General features: G+C 44.5%; 1 protein-coding gene across 1 annotated transcript in view; it reads left to right on the top strand.

The window, feature by feature from the left end:
* Positions 1 to 22643, top strand: part of DGKB (diacylglycerol kinase beta) — a 664259-nt gene that overhangs the window by 603700 nt on the left and 37916 nt on the right. The window contains exons 24-25 of the mRNA XM_040352255.1: positions 17668 to 17788; positions 20300 to 20360. Coding sequence (XP_040208189.1) covers positions 17668 to 17788; positions 20300 to 20360 — 182 coding nt within the window. The remainder of the gene's footprint in view (positions 1 to 17667; positions 17789 to 20299; positions 20361 to 22643) is intronic.

Genomic DNA, 22643 nt, shown 5'->3' on the forward strand with positions numbered 1-22643 from the left:
TCACTACTATTCCTTTATATTGGCTTATGGAATTTACAAATGCAGCAATTTAGAAATCAGATGAAACATTTAGCACTGGGAAACACTTTTTGATAGATAAAAAGTGCATTTTGTATACAAATATACAGATCAGACTGAAATAAGGGACAAATGAGGAGGGAAGAGGGACATTGTTCCAGATCAGGGACAGTCCCTAAAAATCCGGGACAGTTGGGAGCTATGGAAAGGATATGGAAGAAGCCGGGCAATGGCGTACCCAGTCTAGTGGCCTTATGACTCGTCTTATATGGGCATTCTGTGAGTATAAAATACCACATATTGCCAGGTACTTTTATAGCGCTATCAGTTTACGTAGTGCTTTACACGATATTTTCAAAAGTAATGGGACAACTGCCTTTACCACCTTCCTGACCAGAGCACTTTTTGCGATTCCGCACTGCGTCGCTTTAACTGACAATTGTGCGGTCGTGCGACGTGTCTCCCAAACAAAATTGACATCCTTTTTTCCCACAAATAGAACTTTCTTTTGGTGGTATTTAATCACCTTTGCTGTTTTTATTTTTTACACTATTCACAAAAAAAGCGTAAATTTTGAAAAGAAAGCATTTTTTTTTTACTGTTTGCTATAATAGATATCCCATTTTTTTTTTTACATTTTTCCTCAGTTTAGGCCGATACGTATTCTTCTACATATTTTTGGTAAAAAAAAAAAAATCGCAATAAGCGTTTATTGATTGGTTTGCGCAAAAGTTACAGCGCCTACAAAATAGGGGATAGATTTATGACATTTATTTTTATTATTATTTTTTACTAATAATGGCGGCGATCTGCAATTTTTGTCAGGCACATCGGACACTTTTGACACTATTTTGGGACCATTAACATTTATACAGCGAACAGTGCTATAAATATGCACTGATTACTGTGTAAATGTGACAGGCAGGGAAGGGGGTTAACACTAGGGGGCAATCAAGGGGTTAATGTGTTCCCTAGGGAGTGATTCTTACTGTGGGGGGAGGGGACTAACTGGGGAAGGTGACCGATGGTGTGTACAAGGGACACAGCATCGGTCTCCTCCCACTGACAGGACGTGGATCTACGCACAGAGATCTATGTCCCTGGCTCTGTGACGAGCAATTGCGGGTGCCCGGCGGACATCACGGCCACCGGGCATTCGCATCGGATCCCCGGCAATGCGGCGAGCGCGCGCTCCACACTGTGGGAATCCCAGGACGTCACATGACGGCCGCCCGGAGGGACGAAAGGTTCCTGCGGCCATCATTTGACTATGGGCCAGGCGGGAAACGGTTAATGAAGATACAACATTTAGCAATTAAAATGTGCAAAAGACAATAGAGTAATTGGTAATAATTGGAGAAAAAAATCCTCATTAAATGTGCAAAAATGGCATTAAAGTGCAGAGCAAGGTGTACAAAATGTGCAAAAATAAAATCAGAAATAAAGTGCAATGAGTGCAAAAAAGTGACAAGTGATAAAAAAAAATTGATACATAAAAATTATGGATATTCAAGGATATAGAAGTTTGTTAAGAAAAAACAGTTCATGGAGAAAAGTGCATAAAGCGGTGAAATCCAATTCCTCACAATGTTTCCAACATCCACGGTGCGCTAATGGTTTGCCCCAGACTCTCACCTCATCAGAAGACCCCTACAGGTCAAGTCGAGCCTCCAAAGCAAACAAATGATTTTTAGGGATATCCAAGACCAGACAATCGTTTGACTACGGGATCTCTTTCCAAACTCCTCAAATGTCGGTTAGCATGTAATGAAAGAGGGGAGCGTAGTGTAGTAATTCAAGATAGATTCATGAAAAAACAAATAGTAACTCACAGTTAAAATTGCGCAGTTCAGCTCCAAACAATAAGATACTTCCGGCCTCGACCGCGACCGGAAGTGATGACACCTGGCTCCTCCCTGACGCGTTGTGTCACTGAACACGTGACTTCATCATCCGAGTCAGGATTTTTTTTAAATACTGTATTTATCGGCGTATTACACACACAGGCGTATAGCACGCACCCTAACTTTAATAGGGAAGTTTCAGGAAAAAAACTTTCTGCAGCCCCCTGCGTATAACATGCAGGCACAGTTTACCCTCTATTTTTAGAGTAAAAAAGTGAGTGTTATACGCCAATAAATACAGTTATTGCTCTTATTGGGAAATGCTCGTTAACCGCGTTACTCGCAATCCGAGGTTCCACTGTATGTGTGTGTGTATATATATATATGTGTATATATATATATGTGTATATATATATATATATATATATATATATATATATATATATATATATATAAAAATATATATATACACACACAGTGCCTTGAAGTATTGCGATTTTTTTTACCAAAAATATGTAGAAGAATACGTATCGGCCTAAACTGAGGAAAATTTTATTTATTTTTTTAAATTGGGATATTTATTATAGCAAAAAGTAAAAAAAAAATGCTTTCTTTTCAAAATGTACGCTTTTTTTGTGAATAGTGTAAAAAATAAAAACAGCAGAGGTGATCATATACCACCAAAAGAAAACTCTATTTGTGGGGAAAAAAGGACGTCAATTTTATTAAAAAAAAATTTGGGGGGGGGGGGGTGATATTTATTATAGCAAAAAGTAAAAAAAATTCAAAATTGGCGCATTTTGTTTGTTTATAGCACAAAAACAAAACAAAACAAAAAACAGAGGTGATCAAATACCACCAAAAGAAAGCTCTATTTGTGGGGGGGGGGGGGGAAGACGCCAAATTTTGTTTGGGTACAGCGTCGCACGACCTCGCAATTGTCAGTTAAAGCGGCACAGTGCCGAATCGCAAAAATGGCCTGGTCATTAAGTGGGGAAATCCTTCTGGGGCTGAAGTGGTTAATCATGTGATAATGATTACAGAGCTGCATTCATGTATGTTTTTGATATCTGCCTTGAGTTCAGCATTTAGCGCAAAACTCATCGCAGTTCTAGTTTCCTTTTTTTTTTTGGCAGAAACATAAAATACGTTTTTTCTTAGCCGGCTCATATTTGTTGCATCTGTTTACATTTTTTTTTTTTTTCTAATTGAAATGTAGCCTTACCATTTTTTTCCATATATATGATGACATATTTTTAACACAAGCTAGAAGTGTTTTCACAGGGCCTTTTTATGTGCATTCAGAGCTCACAAGAAAAATACAGTCACATAAAAGAATGTTGTTTGGGTTTCTGGCTAAATATTATGAGCCTTTTCACTGCGAGATTAATTAGACTTCATTAAGACTTATGAGGTGAACATGAAATGACTCTGGACATAATGTTCATAGCCCACAAATCTGAACTCTCTTGTCATTTGTTAAAAAAAAAAAAAACGTTTTAGAATGTTAAATGTCTGAGAAATAAATAGCACCGAAAATAAATTCAGAAATAAAAAAAACTTTTTTTATTTTTTTTTATTTTTTTAAATTTATTTTTTATTTGTGTGGAGAGCATTTGCTAAGCACTTGTCCGTAGTTTTGAAATAAAATTCCATCTTTATTAGGAAACAAATCAACCATGATGTACAGTATTTATTCCAAGCAATTTATTGCATATTTCTAACTATTTCTGTTCTGAAGATATTTAGCAAAATTGAATAAAAGACCATAAAGGAGTCTATATACAAAGGTTCAAACTTGTTATTGTACAGTACATTGCTTTTTTTTTTTTTTTTACATTAACCACCTAAGACCCGGACCAAAATGCAGGTAAAGGACCCGGACAGTTTTTGCGATTCGGCACTGCGTCGATTTAACTCTCAATTGCGAGGTCGTGCGACAAATAGAGCTTTCTTTTGGTGGTATTTGATCACCTCTGCGGTTTTTTTTTTGCGCTATCAACAAAAATAGAGCGACATTTTGGAAAAAAATGCAATGGGGCAGATCCACGTAGATCGGCGCTTCTCTCCGCCGGGCGCAGCGTATCTAAGATACACTACGCTGCCGTAACTTCCTTTTTTTTTTCAAATCCACAAAGAATTTGCGCCGTAAGTTACGGCAGCGTAGTGTATGTTTGGCGGCGTAAGGGCGCGGAATTAAAATGGATGTAATGGGGGCGTGTTTTATGTAAAACAATGTTTTTTTTTAACGGCGCATGCGCCGTCCCTGGGGGTATCCCAGTGCGCATGCTCGAAATTTAACCGGAACAAGCCAATGCTTACGACGGTGACGTCATTCTACGCAAATTCCTATTCGCGAACGACTTACGCAAACGACGTGAAAAATTCAAAATGAGAGGCGGGAATGACGGCCATACTTAACATTGAGTATGCCTCATAATAGCAGCTTTAACTATACGCCGGAAAAAGCAGAACGCAAAAGATGTGAAAAAAATGGGCCGGCCGGACGTACGTTCGTGGATCGCTGTAACTAGCTAATTTGCATACTCGACGCGGAATTCGACGGAAACGCCACCTAGCGGCCGCCGAAAAATTGCATCTTAGATCCGACGGCGTACGAAGACATACGCCTGTCGGATCTAGCCGAGATGCCGTCGTATCTTGTTTTGTAGATACAAAACAAAGATACGACGCGGGAAATTTTAAATTACGCCGGCGTATCAATAGATACGCCGGCGTAATGCTTTTGTGGATCTGCCCCAATATTTTTTCCTTTTTGCTGTAATAAATAGCCCCCAAAAATATAAAAAAAACGTTTTTTTTCCCTCAGTTTAGGCCGATACGTATTCTTCTACATATTTTTGGTAAAAAAAATCCCAATAAGCGTTTATCGATTGGTTTGCGCAAAATTTATAGCGTTTACAAAATAGGGGATAGTTTTATTGCATTTTTATTAATAATTTTTTTTTTTACTACTAATGGCGGCGATCAGCAATTTTTTTCATGACCGCGACATTATGGCGGACACTTCGGACAATTTTGACACATTTTTGGGACAATTGTCATTTTCACAGCAAAAAATGCTATAAAAATGCATTGTTTACTGTGAAAATGACAATTGCAGTTTAGGAGTTAACCACTAGTTGGTGCTGAAGGGGTTAAGTGTGACCTCATATGTGTTTCTAACTGTAGGGGGGCGGGGCTGGATGTGTGATGTCATTGATCGTGTTTCCCTATATCAGGGAACACACGATCAATGACAGCGCCACAGTGAAGAACGGGGAAGCCGTGTTTACACACAGGTCTCCCCGTCCTTCAGCTCCGGGGACCGATCGCGGGACTACAGCAGCGATCGGGTCCCGCGGCCGTGGTCACGGAGCTTTGGACCAGGTCGCGGGCGTGCGCCCGCAACCCACGGCTGGGCACTTAAGGAGGACGTTAAAGGTATGTGCAAGAGGCGGTCCTTAAGTGGTTAAGTGGTTAAGTGCAGCTTAAACGTGTCCTTAGCTGTGATGGCTATATTATTTATTGATTTTTATTTGAAGAATAAATTCTCTGCAAGTACAGTAGTACCTTGGATTACAAGCATAATCCGTTCCAGAAGAATGCTTGTAATCCAAAGCACTCGTGTATCAAAGCGAATTTCCCCATAGGAATCAATGGAAACTCAGATAATTAGTTCCACAGCCACTGCTGGTCTATGCAGTACCACATGTGGCCAGAGGTGCGGGGGGGAGGGCCGGAGACACTTGGAAACACTCAGAGACCACTCAGATGCTCGGGGACACTCAGAGACACTCGGGAATGGAGTGTTTTCGAGTGTTTCCCAGTGTCTTTGAGCGCCTCTGATTGTCTCTGAGCATCTCCGAGCATCTCCGAGCGTCTCCGAGTGTCTCCGAGCATCACTGGCGCCCGCACCTCTGGCCAAACATGGTATACTGCACACCCCAGAGGCTTGAATCCTGATTGTCTTGTGAAACAACGCTTGCAAACCGAGTCAGGGTTTTTAAAACAAAACAGCTCGTTTTGCAAAACGTTTTTAAACCGAGTTACTCGCAATCCAAGGTTTTACTGTACCATAAAATCTCCATTGATTCTGTTAGAAATCCATTGTCCTTGTAACTTTCTGTGCACCAGACTGTAATCTAAAACAATGTTATCGGCCTTCCTAATTATCTCCTGTGAACTACAAAGCAATTACAAGAAAAAAAAGAAATGGAAGGAACGCACACCAGAATCCCTGCCAGTACCCTACCAGTACTTCCAATGGCACTTGCAGAATCTCTGCCAATGCTTCCAAGTACTTCCAATGGCACTCGCAGAATCTCTGCCAGTACCCTACCAGTACTTCCAATGGCACTCGCAGAATCCCTGCCAGTACCCTACCAGTACTTCCAATGGCACTTGCAGAATCTCTGCCAATGGTTCCAAGTACTTCCAATGGCACTCGCAGAATCTCTGCCAATGCTTCCAAGTACTTCCAATGGCACTCGCAGAATCTCTGCCAATGCTTCCAAGTACTTCCAATGGCACTCGCAGAATCTCTGCCAATGGTTCCAAGTACTTCCAATGGCACTCGCAGAATCTCTGCCAATGCTTCCAAGTACTTCCAATGGCACTCGCAGAATCTCTGCCAATGCTTCCAAGTACTTCCAATGGCACTCGCAGAATCTCTGCCAATGGTTCCAAGTACTTCCATTGGCACTCGCAGAATCTCTGCCAATGCTTCCAAGTACGTCCAATGGCACTCGCAGAATCTCTGCCAATGGTTCCAAGTACTTCCAATGGCACTCGCAGAATCTCTGCCAATGCTTCCAAGTACGTCCAATGGCACTCGCAGAATCTCTGCCAATGGTTCCAAGTACTTCCATTGGCACTCGCAGAATCTCTGCCAATGGTTCCAAGTACTTCCAATGGCACTCGCAGAATCTCTGCCAATGCTTCCAAGTACTTCCAATGGTGCTCACAGAATCTCTGCCAATGGTTCCAAGTACGTCCAATGGCACTCGCAGAATCTCTGCCAATGCTTCCAAGTACTTCCAATGGTGCTCACAGAATCTCTGCCAATGCTTCCAAGTACTTCCAATGGTGCTCACAGAATCTCTGCCAATGCTTCCAAGTACTTCCAATGGTGCTCACAGAATCTCTGCCAATGCTTCCAAGTACTTCCAATGGTGCTCACAGAATCTCTGCCAATGCTTCCAAGTACTTCCAATGGCACTCGCAGAATCTCTGCCAATGCTTCCAAGTACTTCCAATGGTGCTCACAGAATCTCTGCCAATGCTTCCAAGTACTTCCAATGGTGCTCACAGAATCTCTGCCAATGCTTCCAAGTACTTCCAATGGTGCTCACAGAATCTCTGCCAATGCTTCCAATGTTGCTGACAGAATCCGAAGACTTCCAGAGCTTCCTGAAATGATGCTGGGAGTGTCTTCTGACCCAAAAGAGTATTTAAGCATAGGCCCTGAAACTGATTGCTGGTTTGTTGATGACCTTCCACCCCATGACCTCCATTTGAACCTGACCACTCTTCTGCTGTCTTGCTCGTTGCCAGCCCGGATTGTCCTGACCTCTACTCTGCTTCCTTGCCGGTCGCCTGCCTCTTCCTAGGCCCAGCTATTCTCTAGCCACTTTCTGTTGTATCATCTCCATGTCGTTGCCTCCTTGTCCCCGTTCACTCCTTGGTGGGGTAATTCTGAACAATGTGACCTGGTACCAACATGCAGCCAAACCCATCAGCACCTTGGTAGAAAGCAGCTGGTGTTGTCATGACACTTCCCCCTCAGCAGGGGGCATGCACTGTCCTGAGTGGAGACTCCTCTAGCCCTAATGTATGGGGGGGGGGGGCATGTCAGACTGCAGCAGAGCTTTAACCACTTCAGCCCTGGAAGAATTGGCTGCCCAATGACCGGGCCATTTTTGGCGTTTCGGCACTGCGTCGCTTCAACTGACAATTGCACGGTCGTGCGACATTACACCCAAACAAAATTGACGTCCTTTTTTCCCCACAAATAGAGCTTTCTTTTGGTAGTATTTGATCACCTCTGCATATATTTTTTTTTGCGCTATAAACAAAAATAGAGCGACAATTTTGAAAAAAAAAAAAATATTTTTTACTTTTTGCTATAATAAATATCCCCCAAGAATATATAAAAAAAACAAATTATTTCCTCAGTTTAGGCCGATTTGTATTCTTCAACATATTTTTGGTAAAAAAAATTACAATTAAGCGTATATTGATTGGAAGTTATAGGGGCAGATCCTCAAAGAAATTATGCAGCGTATCTCTTGATACGCCGGCGTAATTTAAAATTTTGCGCGTCGTATCCACAAAACAAGATATGACGGCATCTGTGTTAGATCCGACAGGCGTACGTCTGCAATTTTTCGGCGTCCGCTAGGTGGCGTTCCTGTCGTAATCCGCGTCGAGTATGCAAATTAGCTATTTCCGACGATCCACGAACGTACGTCCGGCCGTCGCATTTTTTTACGTAGTTTCCGTTTATGTATGTGGATCTGCCCCATAGCGTCTACAAAATATGGGATAGTTTTATGGCATTTTTATTTATAATTTTTTTTTTTACTAGTAATGGCGGCAATCAGCGATTTTTATCGTGACTCCGATATTGCGGCGGACACATCGGACACTTTTGACACTTTTTTGGGACCATTGTCATTTAAACAGCGATCAGTGCTATAAAAATGCACCGATTACTGTAAAAATGACACTGGCAGGGAAGGGGATAAACACGAAGGCCCCTTTCACACCGAGGCGCTTCTAAACTGCCAGTAAAACACTGAGCGCTTTTGAAAAGCTTATCAGACACTTTTCAGGCACTTTTGAAGAGTTTTCCATTAATTTCAATGAAGAGGGGCGTTCTTTCCCCGCCCTGCCAGTGCACTGCCCCAGTGTGAACCCATCCATTGATTTTAATAGAAATAGATTTTCGTGAGCTTTTTTTAAGTGCTTTTTTTAGCGTGAAAGAAAGCGCCTGAAAAGCGCCTCAGTGTGAAAGGGGCTTAAAGCGGAATTCCCACAAAAAGATATTACAAGCCAGCAGCTACAAATACAGCAGCTGCTGACTTTTAATATTAGGACACTTACCTGTCCAGGGCGCCCGCGATGTGGGTAGCCGAAGCCGATCTGCCACCCATGGATTGGCTGCTGCCGCCGCCATACTCGGTAAGGGAATCAGGAAGTGAAGCATTGCGGCTTCACCTCCCGGTTCCCTACTGCGCATTCGCGAGTTGCGCTGCACGTCTTCAGTGGTCCCCGCTGTGTTCTGGGAGCTGTGTGTCTCCCAGAACCCAGCGGGGGTACAGAGTAGGTGCCGGAAGTGGCGTAGATCACAGAGGTGATCTATGCCAGGAAGTGGGAGCAAATACCTGTATTAGATAGGTATCTGCTCTCCCCTCCCCCCTCAAAGGTGCCAAAGGTGACACCGGAGGGGGGGAGGGTTCCAAAAAGTGGAAGTTCCATTTATGGGTGGAACTCCACTTTAAGGGGGGAGGACGGGGTTAAGTGTGTCCTAGGGAGTGATTCTAACTGTGTGGGGGGCTGGGCTACAAGTGACAGGACAGTGATCACTGCTCCTGATGACAGGAAGCAGTAGATCCCTGTCATGTCTCTAGGCAGAACAGGGAAATGCCTTGTTTACACAGGCCGCTCCCCGTTCTGCCACTCCGTGACACGATCGTGGGACACCGGCGGACATCGAGTCCGTAGGTCCCGTGGGCACGGTCTGCGGATTCCTTGCGCGGGGTCCGTCTGCGGCTTTGGAGGTGTCCGTCTGCGGCCTACATCCAGGTGTCCGTATCTGTCCAGCGTGTCCGTCTGCGGCCTCCATCCAGGTGTCCGTCTCCATCCAGCGTGTCCGTCTGCGGCCTCCATCCAGATGTCCGTCTCCGTCCAGCGTGTCCGTCTGCGGCCTCCATCCAGGTGTCCGTCTCCGTCCAGCGTGTCCGTCTGCGGTCTCCGTCCAGCGTGTCCGTCTGCGGTCTCCGTCCAGCGTGTCCGTCTGCGGTCTCCGTCCAGCGTGTCCGTCTGCGGCCTCCATCCAGGTGTCCGTCTCCGTCCAGCGTGTCCGTCTGCGGCCTCCATCCAGGTGTCCGTCTCTGTCCAGCGTGTCCGTCTGCGGCCTCCATCCAGGTGTCCGTCTCCGTCCAGCGTGTCCGTCTGCGGCCTCCATCCAGGTGTCCGTCTCCGTCCAGCGTGTCCGTCTGCGGCCTCCATCCAGGTGTCCGTCTCCGTCCAGCGTGTCCGTCTGCGGCCTCCATCCAGGTGTCCGTCTCCGTCCAGCGTGTCCGTCTGCGGCCTCCATCCAGGTGTCCATCTCCATCCAGCGTGTCCGTCTGCGGCCTCCATCCAGGTGTCCGTCTCCGTCCAGCCCGTCCGTCTGCGGCCTCCATCCAGGTGAGCGTGTCCAGTGTTCATTTTTGGATTTTGGCGCGAGGCGAGAGGAGCCGGATTTCCTGTGTGTTCGGCTCCTCTCGCGTGGCTGCGGGCGGAGCCGAGCATGGCCGAGCCTAGCCGAGTGCGCAGTACACTCGGCTCGGCTCTCGGAGAGACAGCGGGGATCGGCGTATATTGCGCACCCACGATTTCCCCCTGATTTTAAGGGGAGAAAAGTGCGCGGTATACGCAGATAAATACGGTAGGTTGGGACATCTGCACATCAATGACCTCATGGAAAGGTTAATTCAAGTTCTTATATGAAAACAAATAGGTAGATTCAGAAAGAGTTAGGCCGGCTTATCAGTAGATAAGCCGACCTAACTCCGAATCTACGCTGACTTATGTTTAAGCGTATGCTCAAACAGAGATACGCTTAAACATATCTAAGATACGACGGCTTGCGCCGTCCTATCTTAGATTGCCATATTTTGGATGGCCGCTAGGTGGCGCTTCCATTGCGGTCGGCGTAGAATATGTAAATGAGGAGATACGCCGATTCACGAACCTACGCCTGGCCGACGCAGTACTTTTACGCCGTTTACGTAAGAGATAGGCCACGTAAAGTTAGAGCTAGGCCCTAGTTGGAATAGTAATGTCAAGTATGGCCGCCGTTCCCGCGTCAAAATTCGAATTTTTTACGTCGTTTGCGTAAGTCGTCCGTGAATTTGGGATTTACGTAGTTTTCGTCCACGTCAAAATCAATAGGCCTGTGCGGCGTACTTAGCCGCAATGCACACTGGGAAATGTAGGCGCCTGGCGCATGCGCAGTAATAAAAAATCGTAAAAAACGTGAGGTCAAGCGCCATTAACATAAAACACGCCCCCCTCAAACACATTTGAATTAGGTGCCCTTACGCCCGCCGATTCAGGCTACGCCAACGTAATTTAGCAGGCAAGTACATTGTGAATCATGTACTTGCCTCGCTAACTTACGGCGGCGTAGCTTAAATTCCTTAAGCTACGCCGCCGCAAAGTTACGCGAACGTACCTGAATCTACATAATACTATCTAGCTTATAAAGCCAACTTTTGGATACAAACTTTTTTTGGGCCTCGTCTTCCAGAATACTAACGTCTTTATCAGGCTCTCGATTCAATAAAGCCGTCCTGCATAATCGTAATTTTCCATGCAAATTGTCGACGGGGCAAGTTGTCCACGTTACACGCTGGAAGAGACAACAGCATCTCTTCCAGCCTTCCCTTCAGATCCCGAAAAAATCTGCATAAAATTTAGACAAATTGGTTCATTTCATTATGAAAGTGTCCAGCTGGGAGGAGGCCCGCATTGTCGCTTACAGATGTGCTTCTCTGCGAAAAAAAACACCACGTCACATATTTGTATTCTGTCAAATTGGGTTCACATTGTGCCCTTAGAAATTGTTAGAATACTCATTGTCAACGGCATTAGAAGTTCTCAATATGCTACTTCTGTCCCGAGATTTCAAATTAGTCACCGAGGAATAATTTTTCTTCCTATCAAAAATTTGTTTTTACAGATAACCGTTTTTTTTTTTTCTTTGGTGCCCCACCATATTAACCACTTGCCGACTGCCTAACGCACATATACGTACGTTGCTTTGAATCTGCACCAGCGGGCTTCGTGACTGTGCCCACGGGACCTGCGGACTTGATGTCCGCCGGTGTCCCGCGATGGTGTCACGGAGAGGCAGTGCGGCGAGATGCCTATGTAAACAAGGCATTTCCCTGTTCTGACTTGTGACAGGACAGTGATCTAATGCTCAGGAGCAGTGATCAATGTTGTGTCACATGTAGCCCATCCCCCCCACAGTTAATGCCACGGTCGGATTTTTCGATGGTAAAACTCAGATGGGAGATTTTCATCGAATATTCTGACCGTGTGTATACCCCATCAAACTTTTTCCATCGGAGATTCCGACGGACTTAGATAGCGAACATGGGGCCAGATTCAGAGAGAATTACGTTACGCTGCGGCGGCGTAACGTATCCCATTTACGTTACACCGCCGCAGGTTTACAGCATAAGTGCCCGATTCACAAAGCTCTTACCTGTAAACTTGCGGCGGTGTAACGTAAATCCGCTCGGCGCAAGCCTGCCTAATTCAAATGGAGCGGGCACCATTTAAATTAGGTGCGTTCCCTCGCTGAACGTTCTGCGCATGCTCCGTTAGGAAATTTCCCGACGTGCTTTGCGCAAAATTACGGCGCCCCAACCTTTTTTCTGAACGCCGGCATGTGTTACGGCGTTTCGTATTCCCGGACGTCTTGCGCAAAAAACAAAAAAAATTTAAATTTGACGCGGGAACGACGGCCATACTTTAACATGGCTGTTCTAAAGATAAGGCATGTTAAAGCAGGCCTAACTTTGCGACGGGAAAAAACGACTAGCGGCGACGTAAGAGATTGCGACGAATGTGCGTATCTTCGTGGATCGCCGTAAGTAGTCATTTGCATATTCTACGCTGACCGCAATGGAATCGCCACCTAGCGGCCGGCTTAGAATTGCAGCCTAAGATCTGACGGTGTAAGTCACTTACACCTGTCGGATCTTAAGGCTATCTATGCGTAACCTAATTCTATGAATCAGCCGCATAGTTAGGACGGGTGGATCACAGAGATACGACGGCGTATCAGGAGATACGCCGTCGTATCTTTTTTGTGAATCTGGCCCATGTTCTCTATTTTTCCGACAGAAAAATTTCCTATTGGAAAATCCACTCGTCTGTATGGAATTCCGACGCACTTAAAACCACGCATGCTTGGAATCAATTTGACGCATGCTCTGAAGCATTGAACTTAATTTTTCTCGACTCGTCGTAGTGTCGTACGTCACTGCGTTCTTGACGGTTGGAATTTGGTGTGACCGTATGTATGCAAGACAGCTTGAGTGGAATTCTGTCGGAATTTAGACGGAAAAAACATATGTACAGGGCATTAGAATCATTCCCTAGGACATACTTAACCCCTTCCTTGCCGCCCTACTGGCTTTGCTGCCAGTGTCATTTACACAGTAATAAGTGCATTTTTATAACACTGATCGCTGCATTTCCCAAATAGTCCCAAAATAGTGTCAAAAGTGTCCGATTTGTCCGCCATAATGTCACAGTCATGATAAAAGTCGCAGATCTCCGCCATAACCAGTAAAAAAAAATAATAATAATAAAAATGCCATAAAACTATCCCCTATTTTGTAGACGCTAAAACTTTTGCGCTAACCAATCAATAAACGCTTATTGCGATTTTTTTACCAAAAATATGTAGAAGAATACGTATCGGCCTAAACTGAGGAAAATATATTTTATATATATATATATATACACAGAGCTTTTTTTCTCAGAAAATAGGTGCAGGAACTCAACCACGACCCTGTTCAGACCCTGTTTAGAAGGGTCTTGAAGCCACGTCGCACGACCGTGCAATTGTCAGTTAAATCGACGCAGTGCCGAATCGCAAAAAGTGCTCTGGTCAAGAAGGTGGTAAAGGCAGGTGACCCAATACTTTTGAAAATATTGTGTATGTAAAGCGCTACGTAAACTGACAGCGCTATAAAAGTACCTGGCAATATGTGGTATTTTATAATCACAGAATGCCCAGTGCCCATGCAGTGCCGAATCGCAAAAAGTGCTCTGGTCAGGAAGGGGGTACATTCTTAAGTGGTTATAGCAGAAAGTAAAAAAATATGGCCCAGATCCACAAAGAACTTACAGCGGCGAATCTATCGATACGCCGCGTAAGTTCTACGATGCGCCGGCGTATCTTTGTTTTGTTTTGTATTCAGACATCGTGCCAGCGTAGAATTTTCCGTCGTTTGCGTAAAACGTTCGCGAATAGGGCTTTGCGTAAATTACGTTCACGTCATCTAGGCATTGAGCGGGCGTAATTTAATTTGAAAATTCAACGTGATACTGAGCATGCGCGCGCATACGCCGTTTCGAAAAAAAGCGTCATTTACGTGGGGTCATGCTTAGTTTACATGAAACACGCCCCCCTGTTCATCATTTGATTTAGGCGCGCTTACGCCGTAACTTTAGACGCAAGTGCTTTGTGAATACAGCACTTGCCTCTCAAAGTTGCGGCAGCGTAGCGTAACTACGCTACGCTGTGCCTGCTTAATTTTAAGCCTATCTATGTGGATCTGGCGCTGAATATTTATTTTTTTCAAAATTGTCAGTCTTTTTGTTTGTAGCGCAAAAAATTAAAACCGCAGAGGTGATCAAATACCACCAAAGGAAAGTTATATTTGAGGGAAAAAAAGGACATCAATTTAATTTGGGTACAGCGTCGCAATTGTCAATAACGCAGTTTTGTATCGTCAAAAATGGGCTGGTCATTAAGGGGGGGGGGGGGTAAATCTACTGGAGGTCAGGTGGTTAAATTATTCTGATCAGTCTGGATTGAAAATACAATGGTAGGAAAGTAGATTGATTGCTATGATGGATTAGAGAGGACTATTAAGTAGTGGATGGCCCGGATACACAAAGCACTTACGCCAACGTATCTCCATATCGCCGCGTAAGTGCAAATATGCGCCGTCGTATCTATACGCCTGAAAATAGGCTTCATCCGACCGACGTAACTTTCCTACGCCGGCGTATCGTGGGCGCATATTTACGCTGGACGCATTTGGCGCACCCATTGATTTTCTATTCACATATGCAAACGAGGGAGATACGCCGATTTCCGAACGTACGTCTGTCCGACGTAGTATGCGTAAAGTCATACGTCCGGCGTGTAACTCAGCAGCATCCATGCAAATGGCTGCAGCAGGGAACACAAGCCGATGTATTTTACGTTGTTTACGTAGGACGTGAATAGGGCAAGGCGTAGGTTACTTTCACACCGTAGGCAGTGATCCGGCGTATCTTAGGGAGTAGTTCCGACGTGATTCTGAGCATGCGCACTGGGATGCGTCCACGGGACGGTGCATGCGCCGTTCGTTATACATATCTGTCTGGCGCTCGGCCCATCATTTGCATGGGGTCACGCCTCATTTGCATGGCTCACGCCACTTCCACCTATGCTGGCTTACGCCTAGGATTTGGCAGCACTGGCTTTGTGAATACAGTGCTTGCCTCTCTGCGCTGCGTCGGCGTAGCGTAAAGGAGATACGCTACGGCGGCATAAATATGTGCCGATGTATGTGAATCCGGGCAGATGTGTTTGAATTATTTTTGAGGAATAAGGATATTGCTTAGTGTCACTTTACTTTCAGCATGAAATGATGGGTTACTTTCCATGATATAGGGGGTGAAAACGGGGTATAATTTCTATGTTTTCTCCCCTCCCCCCATCTTCGGTGATGCGTCTCGTATCTGATGAACGGATACATTCAGTGGAAGTGGAATAGGCGGCGGAGCAGCTGAAGGAAGTGGGCCGCCTGGTTCCCCAGTGACTTTTATCCTGAGCAGAGAGAGCGAGTGCACGGGGTCAGCTGCGCTGTGTGCGCCATTCACAATGTGCTGACTTCAGTCTTCATTCATGAGAGCTGCCTCTGTGTACTCAATGCATTCATAGGAGGAGACACGTGAAGTAGCTGAGTTTATGGAAGAGGGCAGGAGACACGCAGACCTGTGAAAACATTCCCAGGCGTTGTATCCACTCACTGAGCGTGGAATCCCCAATCGTTCCCCAGATCTCCGCAATGCAATCCCCCCCCCTTCTAGCAACAGTCTGTGAATGTGCTACAGAGCCCCCCCAAGCCTAGAGGACCCGTCACATCATCCCTCATTGGATGCACATCATGATTTTCCTGATATACTTTCTTTCTTTTTTTCTGATCTACTATATTGTCTATTTACAAAACTCCTTATCATAGGTGTGCGCAGCCTATCGCATTAGGGTGTGCACCCCAAAACGCAAACACATATGCGTCCACATATATATATATATATATATATATATATATATATATATACACACACACACTCTAAATAAATGTAACAATTTTTTAAATGTAATAGGATAGTGGATGATGTCAGTTGTTTATTATTATTATTTTGTATTTTTTTTTTTTACAATTTTATTAATATTTTTTTATATTTTTTTAAAAAATTCTTAGAAGCTTTGGCGAAATATCAGCAGGTGGAATCTGCGCTTCACAGGGTGATTAGGGTGTGATTAGGCACACCCGGCACACCCCCTGTGCACGCCTATGCTCCATATAGAAATAGTCGGCGTGACCTTCAAATGAGCATCAGGCTTGCACCAGTTGCAATGTAGCAAAATAAAAAAAATAAACGACCCTGAGATTCTTTACCCTACGTGGTGTCCCGGGGGATTTATTTTTATTTTTTACGCATATGTAAAAATCGAATTTTTCGCTAGAAAATTACTTTGAACCCTAAAACATTTTCTGATAGCAGGGGTCCCGGAGACTAAAAATGGTGTCGGTTGCAATTTTTTATATCACAAGACATTTGCACAGCCCAGTACATTTGCACAGCCCAGTGGGCGCCGCCCCCTCTCCTGCCACCTGTCTATCACCATAGATAGATTCATGCATTATAACAGATTGGGGTAAAGGTCCAGTCACAGCTGATCACGATGTAAACACAGTATTTCTTTTCTCATGTTGCCACAGACTGAGGAGAGGAGAGCCAGTAACCCGCTTGTGTGAAAGATGATATCTACAATGATAACCAGGGCACTTATTATCAGTGTCCTAAATATCAGTGCAGCCCCAACGGTGCTTATTCGGGCACCCCTTCCATAGACTCCCATGTTAAACGGCCATTTCTCGGATAACTTTGGGGACCCGGTACCGGCCGAATTTTCGCACACATGTAGCCCCAGTTCTTCTCTACAAGTGTGCACCGATTTTTTTTAAAGCCAGGCACCCCTTCTATATACTCCCATGTTAAAACGTAAGTCTAGTCATGGACACAGTGAGGCATGGGCACACTGAGGCATGGACACAGTGAGGCATGGACACAGTGAGGCATGGGCACAGTGAGGCATGCACATGGACACAGTAAGGCAAAGTGAGGCATGGGCACAGTGAGGCATGGACACAGTGAGGCAAAGTGAGGCATGGGCACAGTGAGGCATGGGCACAGTGAAGCATGAACACAGTGAGGCATGCACATGGACACAGTGAGGCAAAGTGAGGCATGGGCACAGTGAGGCCAAGTGAGGCATGGGCACAGTGAGGCATGGACACAGTGAGGCATGCACATGGACACAGTAAGGCAAAGTGAGGCACAGTAAGGCATGCAGATGGACACCCTAGGCTTATACTCGAGTCAATATGTTTTCCCATTTTTTTGTGGTAAAATTAGGTGCCTCGGCTTATATTGGGTCGGCTTATACTCGAGTATATACGGTACTCTACGTGTGATCAGGAGGTTAAATTGATTTGTGTTGTCATTTCAGATCTGAGTGATCAGCTGCTGGAAGTGGTGGGACTTGAAGGTGCGATGGAGATGGGTCAGATCTACACAGGGCTGAAGAGTGCCGGGAGAAGACTTGCGCAGTGCTCTTCTGTGGTTATACGGTAATAACAGTTTCATGCTGTTAAATTGACAGATTAATCAGTAATCGCGACTGATTGCTTCTAGCAGAGAACCCACCGCTGGGAGGCAATTTGCACAGTTCTTCTCTGAGGTTATATGGCTGCAGTGCAAAAGCAGATAGAGAGACTTTCAGACAATGCTCAGTCAAAGGCAAACGGGTACAAATAACCTTCCCGAAAAGAAGAAAGGACACCTGGGTAATTAAATTTTTACATGGCAGTCCGGTTGGCGGATGCTCCACCCAATAGGTGTTGAAAGACATTTCAGACCATTGGCTTAACCAAATATGAGACTCCTCACCAGAAGATGATTATGTGTATCAAGAGATCCACAGTAATGAGCCACATGTAGGAACACTTGTTACATTACTCACAATATCTTATTGAGATAAATTCATTGCATCATTGAGTTTGCAGGTCAAAAATAAATACAGAGCATGTATATCTACAGAGTAACTTGTAACTATTGATCAACACATTTCAGAGAGGTGACTCTCTCCTTCATCGGTATTAGCCCAGCCAGAACCTCTTCGAAACGTGTTGCAGGTTCCCATGTAGATATGCATTTGCCATCTCTCTTCCTGACCTTCGAACTCACTGGTCAAGAGCAAGCAGGGTCTTGCCACAAGATATACCCGGGGTGAATTTGTTTCAGTAAGACGCCATGTACACGGGACGCTGCTAAACGTACATTCAGAGGCAGTTGGACACTTTTTTTAAATGCCCCTGAACTCATTCAATGTTATCCTATGTGACTATGTACACAGTCTCATTTATTGCCATTTTTTGGCAGTTGCGTTTAACAGCGTTTCTTTGAAAGCAAAAAAATGGGTTCAAACGCTGAAGATTTCCACGTTTCAGACGCCAAACGCGGCTAAACGCAGTAACCCGCGTTTAGCAGCATTTAATTTATAGGCGTTTTTTATTTTGGCCATTTAAAAAAAAAAAAAAAACATTATTTGTTTTTTTAAACGCTTCTAAACGCAAACGCAGCAAAACGCGGCATGTAAACGCGGTAAAACGGATGTTTTAAACGTGGTTTACTATCTGTCAAGTTTAATCATTTAGGAGCAGTTGTAAAAACAACGGGCCAGATTCACAGAACAGATACGACGGCGTATCTCCTGATACTCCGTCGTATCTGCTGTTGTATCTATGCGGCTGATTCATAGAATCATTTCCGCATAGATACCCCTAAGATCCGACAGGTGTAATTTACTTACACCGTCGGATCTTAGGATGCAATACTTCGGCCGCCACTGGGGGGAGTTTGTGTTGTATTCCAGCGTCGGGTATGCAAATTATCAGTTGCGGCGATCCACAAAGATTTTTCCCGTCGTTACGTCGGCGCAAGTCTTAGTTTCCCGTCACAAAGTTAGGGCTGCTATTAACATGGTGTAAAATTACTCCACCATGTTAAAGTATGCCCGTCGTTCCCGCTTCGCTTTTGATTTTTTTTTTCGGCGTAAGTACGTTACGCACGTCGCGATTCACAAACACGTCGCGCCGCCGTAATTTCGCACAAAGCACGTCGGGAAAATTGCGAACGGAGCATGCGCAGTACGTCCGGCGCGGGAGCGCGCCTAATTTAAATGGTACCCGCCCCATTTGAATTGGGCGGGCTTGCGCCGGACGTGTTTACGATACACCGCCGCAAGTTTCCAGGTAAGTGCTTTGTGGATCGGGCACTTAGACTGAAAACTTGCGGCGGTGTAACGTAAACGGCTTACGTTACACGGCCGCAATTCTATGTGAATCTGGCCCAACATGTGTACATGAAGCCTAAGGGAACTTTAGTTGGAGGTACAATGTATCCATAGTAATGGCCCACAGTCAGTGTTACATGGAGGAACACTTGTTACATTTAACCACAAAATCTTGTTCAGATTTTTCTGCTTCTTTACTGACATAAATTCCACTTACATGTGGTCTTTGGACGAAGCATGCATATCTACATAGGAAGCTGTAACTGTCCATGTGTTTTAGAGAGGTTACTCTTTCCTTCATCAGCATTAGCCTAGCCAGAACCTCTCTGAAATAAGAAGACATTTACAGGTTCTTGAATTTTCATTCTTATTTTCGTATTTTCAAATTTTCAGATTTCTGAATTTTAGAATTTTAGAATTTCCGGATTTTTGATTTTCGACTTTCAAATTTCAGATTTTTGCGAATTTTCAAATTTCCGAATTTTCAAATATTCAAATTTATGAATTTTAGAATATTTGGAAAAATTTGTTAAACGGGTTTTCATTAATTTGGATATTTCCAAATTAACACATTTTTCAAAATGTGTTAAAAAAATAATTTGTAACTAAACGAATTGCACATGTGTAATACTATATTATAATATACTTTGAAATTCGTTACTATTGTGATTCGGAAATTCAGTTACATCCAAATCTCCAAATAAAATTTGAAAATTTTGTCCGAATTTCAATTCATAACAAAACAAATTGCCTGTCTAACTGTTACCCACATTTTTTTTTTTTGAAGGACCAGCAAGTCACTTCCCATGCAGATAGATGGGGAACCTTGGATGCAGACACCATGCACAGTAAGTATTATATACATATGCTCAAGTGCGCTCTGTCAGCTCGATGAAGAGAATGGGCAATTAAACATCTCTCTATAGCAGGGAGTCCATATATGAAAGTTCAAATGCAGCACAGGGCGTGTTGGTGGTCACATATAGGGTGACTGTGGATGGCTGCCGACTCATAACAAGCTAGAGGGTGCTCTGTAGACAGTAAAACACAAAAGAGAGCAGCGCCATCTAAGTGCAGCAATGTTAAAACATTTTTAATATAGGACAGACAATTTGTAACTCACAAGATCTTAGAGATCACAGCGCATGTAGGAAGGTATAAGAGGTTCATCCACTCCTGGGGGAAGGTGTTAGGCCCCGTACACACGACCAGTTTCCTCGGCAGAATTCAGCTTCCGACCGAGTTTCTGGCTGAATTCTGCCGAGGAAACTGGTCGTGTGTACACTTTCGGCCGAGGAAGCCGACGAGGACCTCGGCGAGGAAATAGAGAACATGTTCTCTATTTCCTCGTTGTTCTATGGGAGCTCTCGGCCCGCCGAGGTCCTCGGCGGCTTCAGGGCTGAACTGGCCGAGGAACTCGACGTGTTTGGCACGTCGAGTTCCTCGGCCGTGTGTACGAGGCCTTAGGCTTGCAGGTGGAGAGGCAGCTGATGTTCCCGGCTGTGCTGGTGAAATTCATCCGGCCCCTGCTGAACCAGCCTTACAGTTTGTCTTCTGTAGAAAGCAGCCACAGTCTGAGTAGAAAAGCCTATATAGGGAAATTTCCCTATATTTTTAGCAGCAATATAACAGGTCAAAGAATAAACTGAAGTAGATACAGTCAGGTCCATAAATATTGGGACATCGACACAATTCTAATCTTTTTGGCTCTTTACACCACCACAATGGATTTGAAATGAAACAAACAAGATGTGCTTTAACTGCAGACTTTCAGCTTTAATTTGAGGTAATTTACATCCAAATCAGATTAACGGTTTAGGGATTACAACAGTTTGTATACGTGCCTCCCACTTTTTAAGGGACCAAAAGTAATGGGACAATTGGCTGCTCAGCTGTTCCATGGCCAGGTGTGTGTTATCCCTCATTATCCCATTTACAAGGAGCAGATAAAAGGTCCAGAGTTCATTTCAAGTGTGCTATTTGCATCTGGAATCTGTTGCTGTCAACTCTCAATATGAGATCCAAAGAGCTGTCACTATCAGTGAGTAAGCCATCATTAGGCTAAAAAAAAAAAAAAAAAGCCATCAGAGAGATAGCAAAAACATTAGGTGTGGCCAAATCAACTGTTTTGGAACATCCTTAAAATGAAAAAATGCACCGGTGAGCTCAGCAACACCAAAAGACCCGGAAGACCATAGAAAACAACTGTGGAGTATGACCGAAGAATTCTTTCCCTGGTGAAGGAAACACCCTTCACAACAGTTGGCCAGATGAAGAACACTCTCCAGGAGGGAGGTGTATGTGTGTCAGTCAACAATCAAGAGAAGACTTCACCAGAGTGAATACAGAGGGTTCACCACAAGATGTAAACCATTGATGAGCCTCAAAAACAGGAAGGCCAGATTAGAGTTTGCCAAACAACATCTATAAAAGCCTTCACAGTTCTGGAACAACATCCTATGGACAGATGAGACCGAGATCAACTTGTACCAGAGTGATGGGAAGAGAAGAGTATGGAGAAGGAAAGGAACTGCTCATGATCCAAAGCATACCACCTCATCAGGGAAGCATGGTGGTGGCAGTGTCATGGCGTGGGCATGTATGGCTGCCAATGGAACTGGTTCTCTTGTATTTATTGATGATGTGACTGCTGACAGCAGGATGAATTCTGAAGTGTTTCGGGCAATATTATTATCGGCTCATATTCAGCCAAATGCTTCAGAATTGGACGGCGCTTCACAGTGCAGATGGACAATGACCCGAAGCATACTGCGAAAGCAACCAAATAGTTTTTTAAGGGAAAGAAGTGGAATGTTATGGAATAGCCAAGTCAATCACCTGACCTGAATCCGATTGAGCATGCATTTCACTTTCTGAAGACAAAACTGAAGGGAAAATGCCCCAAGAACAAGCAGGAACTGAAGACAGTTGCAGTAGAGGCCTGGCAGAGCATCACCAGGAATGAAACCCAGCGTCTGGTGATGTCATCGCGTTCCACACTTCAAGCTGTAATTGACTGCAAAGGATTTGCAACCAAGTATTAAAAAGTGAAAGTTTGATTTATGATCGTTAATCTGTCCCATTAATTTTGGTCCCTTAAAAAGTGTGTAATTCCTACACCGTTCACCTGA

The sequence above is a fragment of the Rana temporaria genome, chromosome 5, assembly GCF_905171775.1.
Source record: "Rana temporaria chromosome 5, aRanTem1.1, whole genome shotgun sequence".
Taxonomy (NCBI): domain Eukaryota; kingdom Metazoa; phylum Chordata; class Amphibia; order Anura; family Ranidae; genus Rana; species Rana temporaria.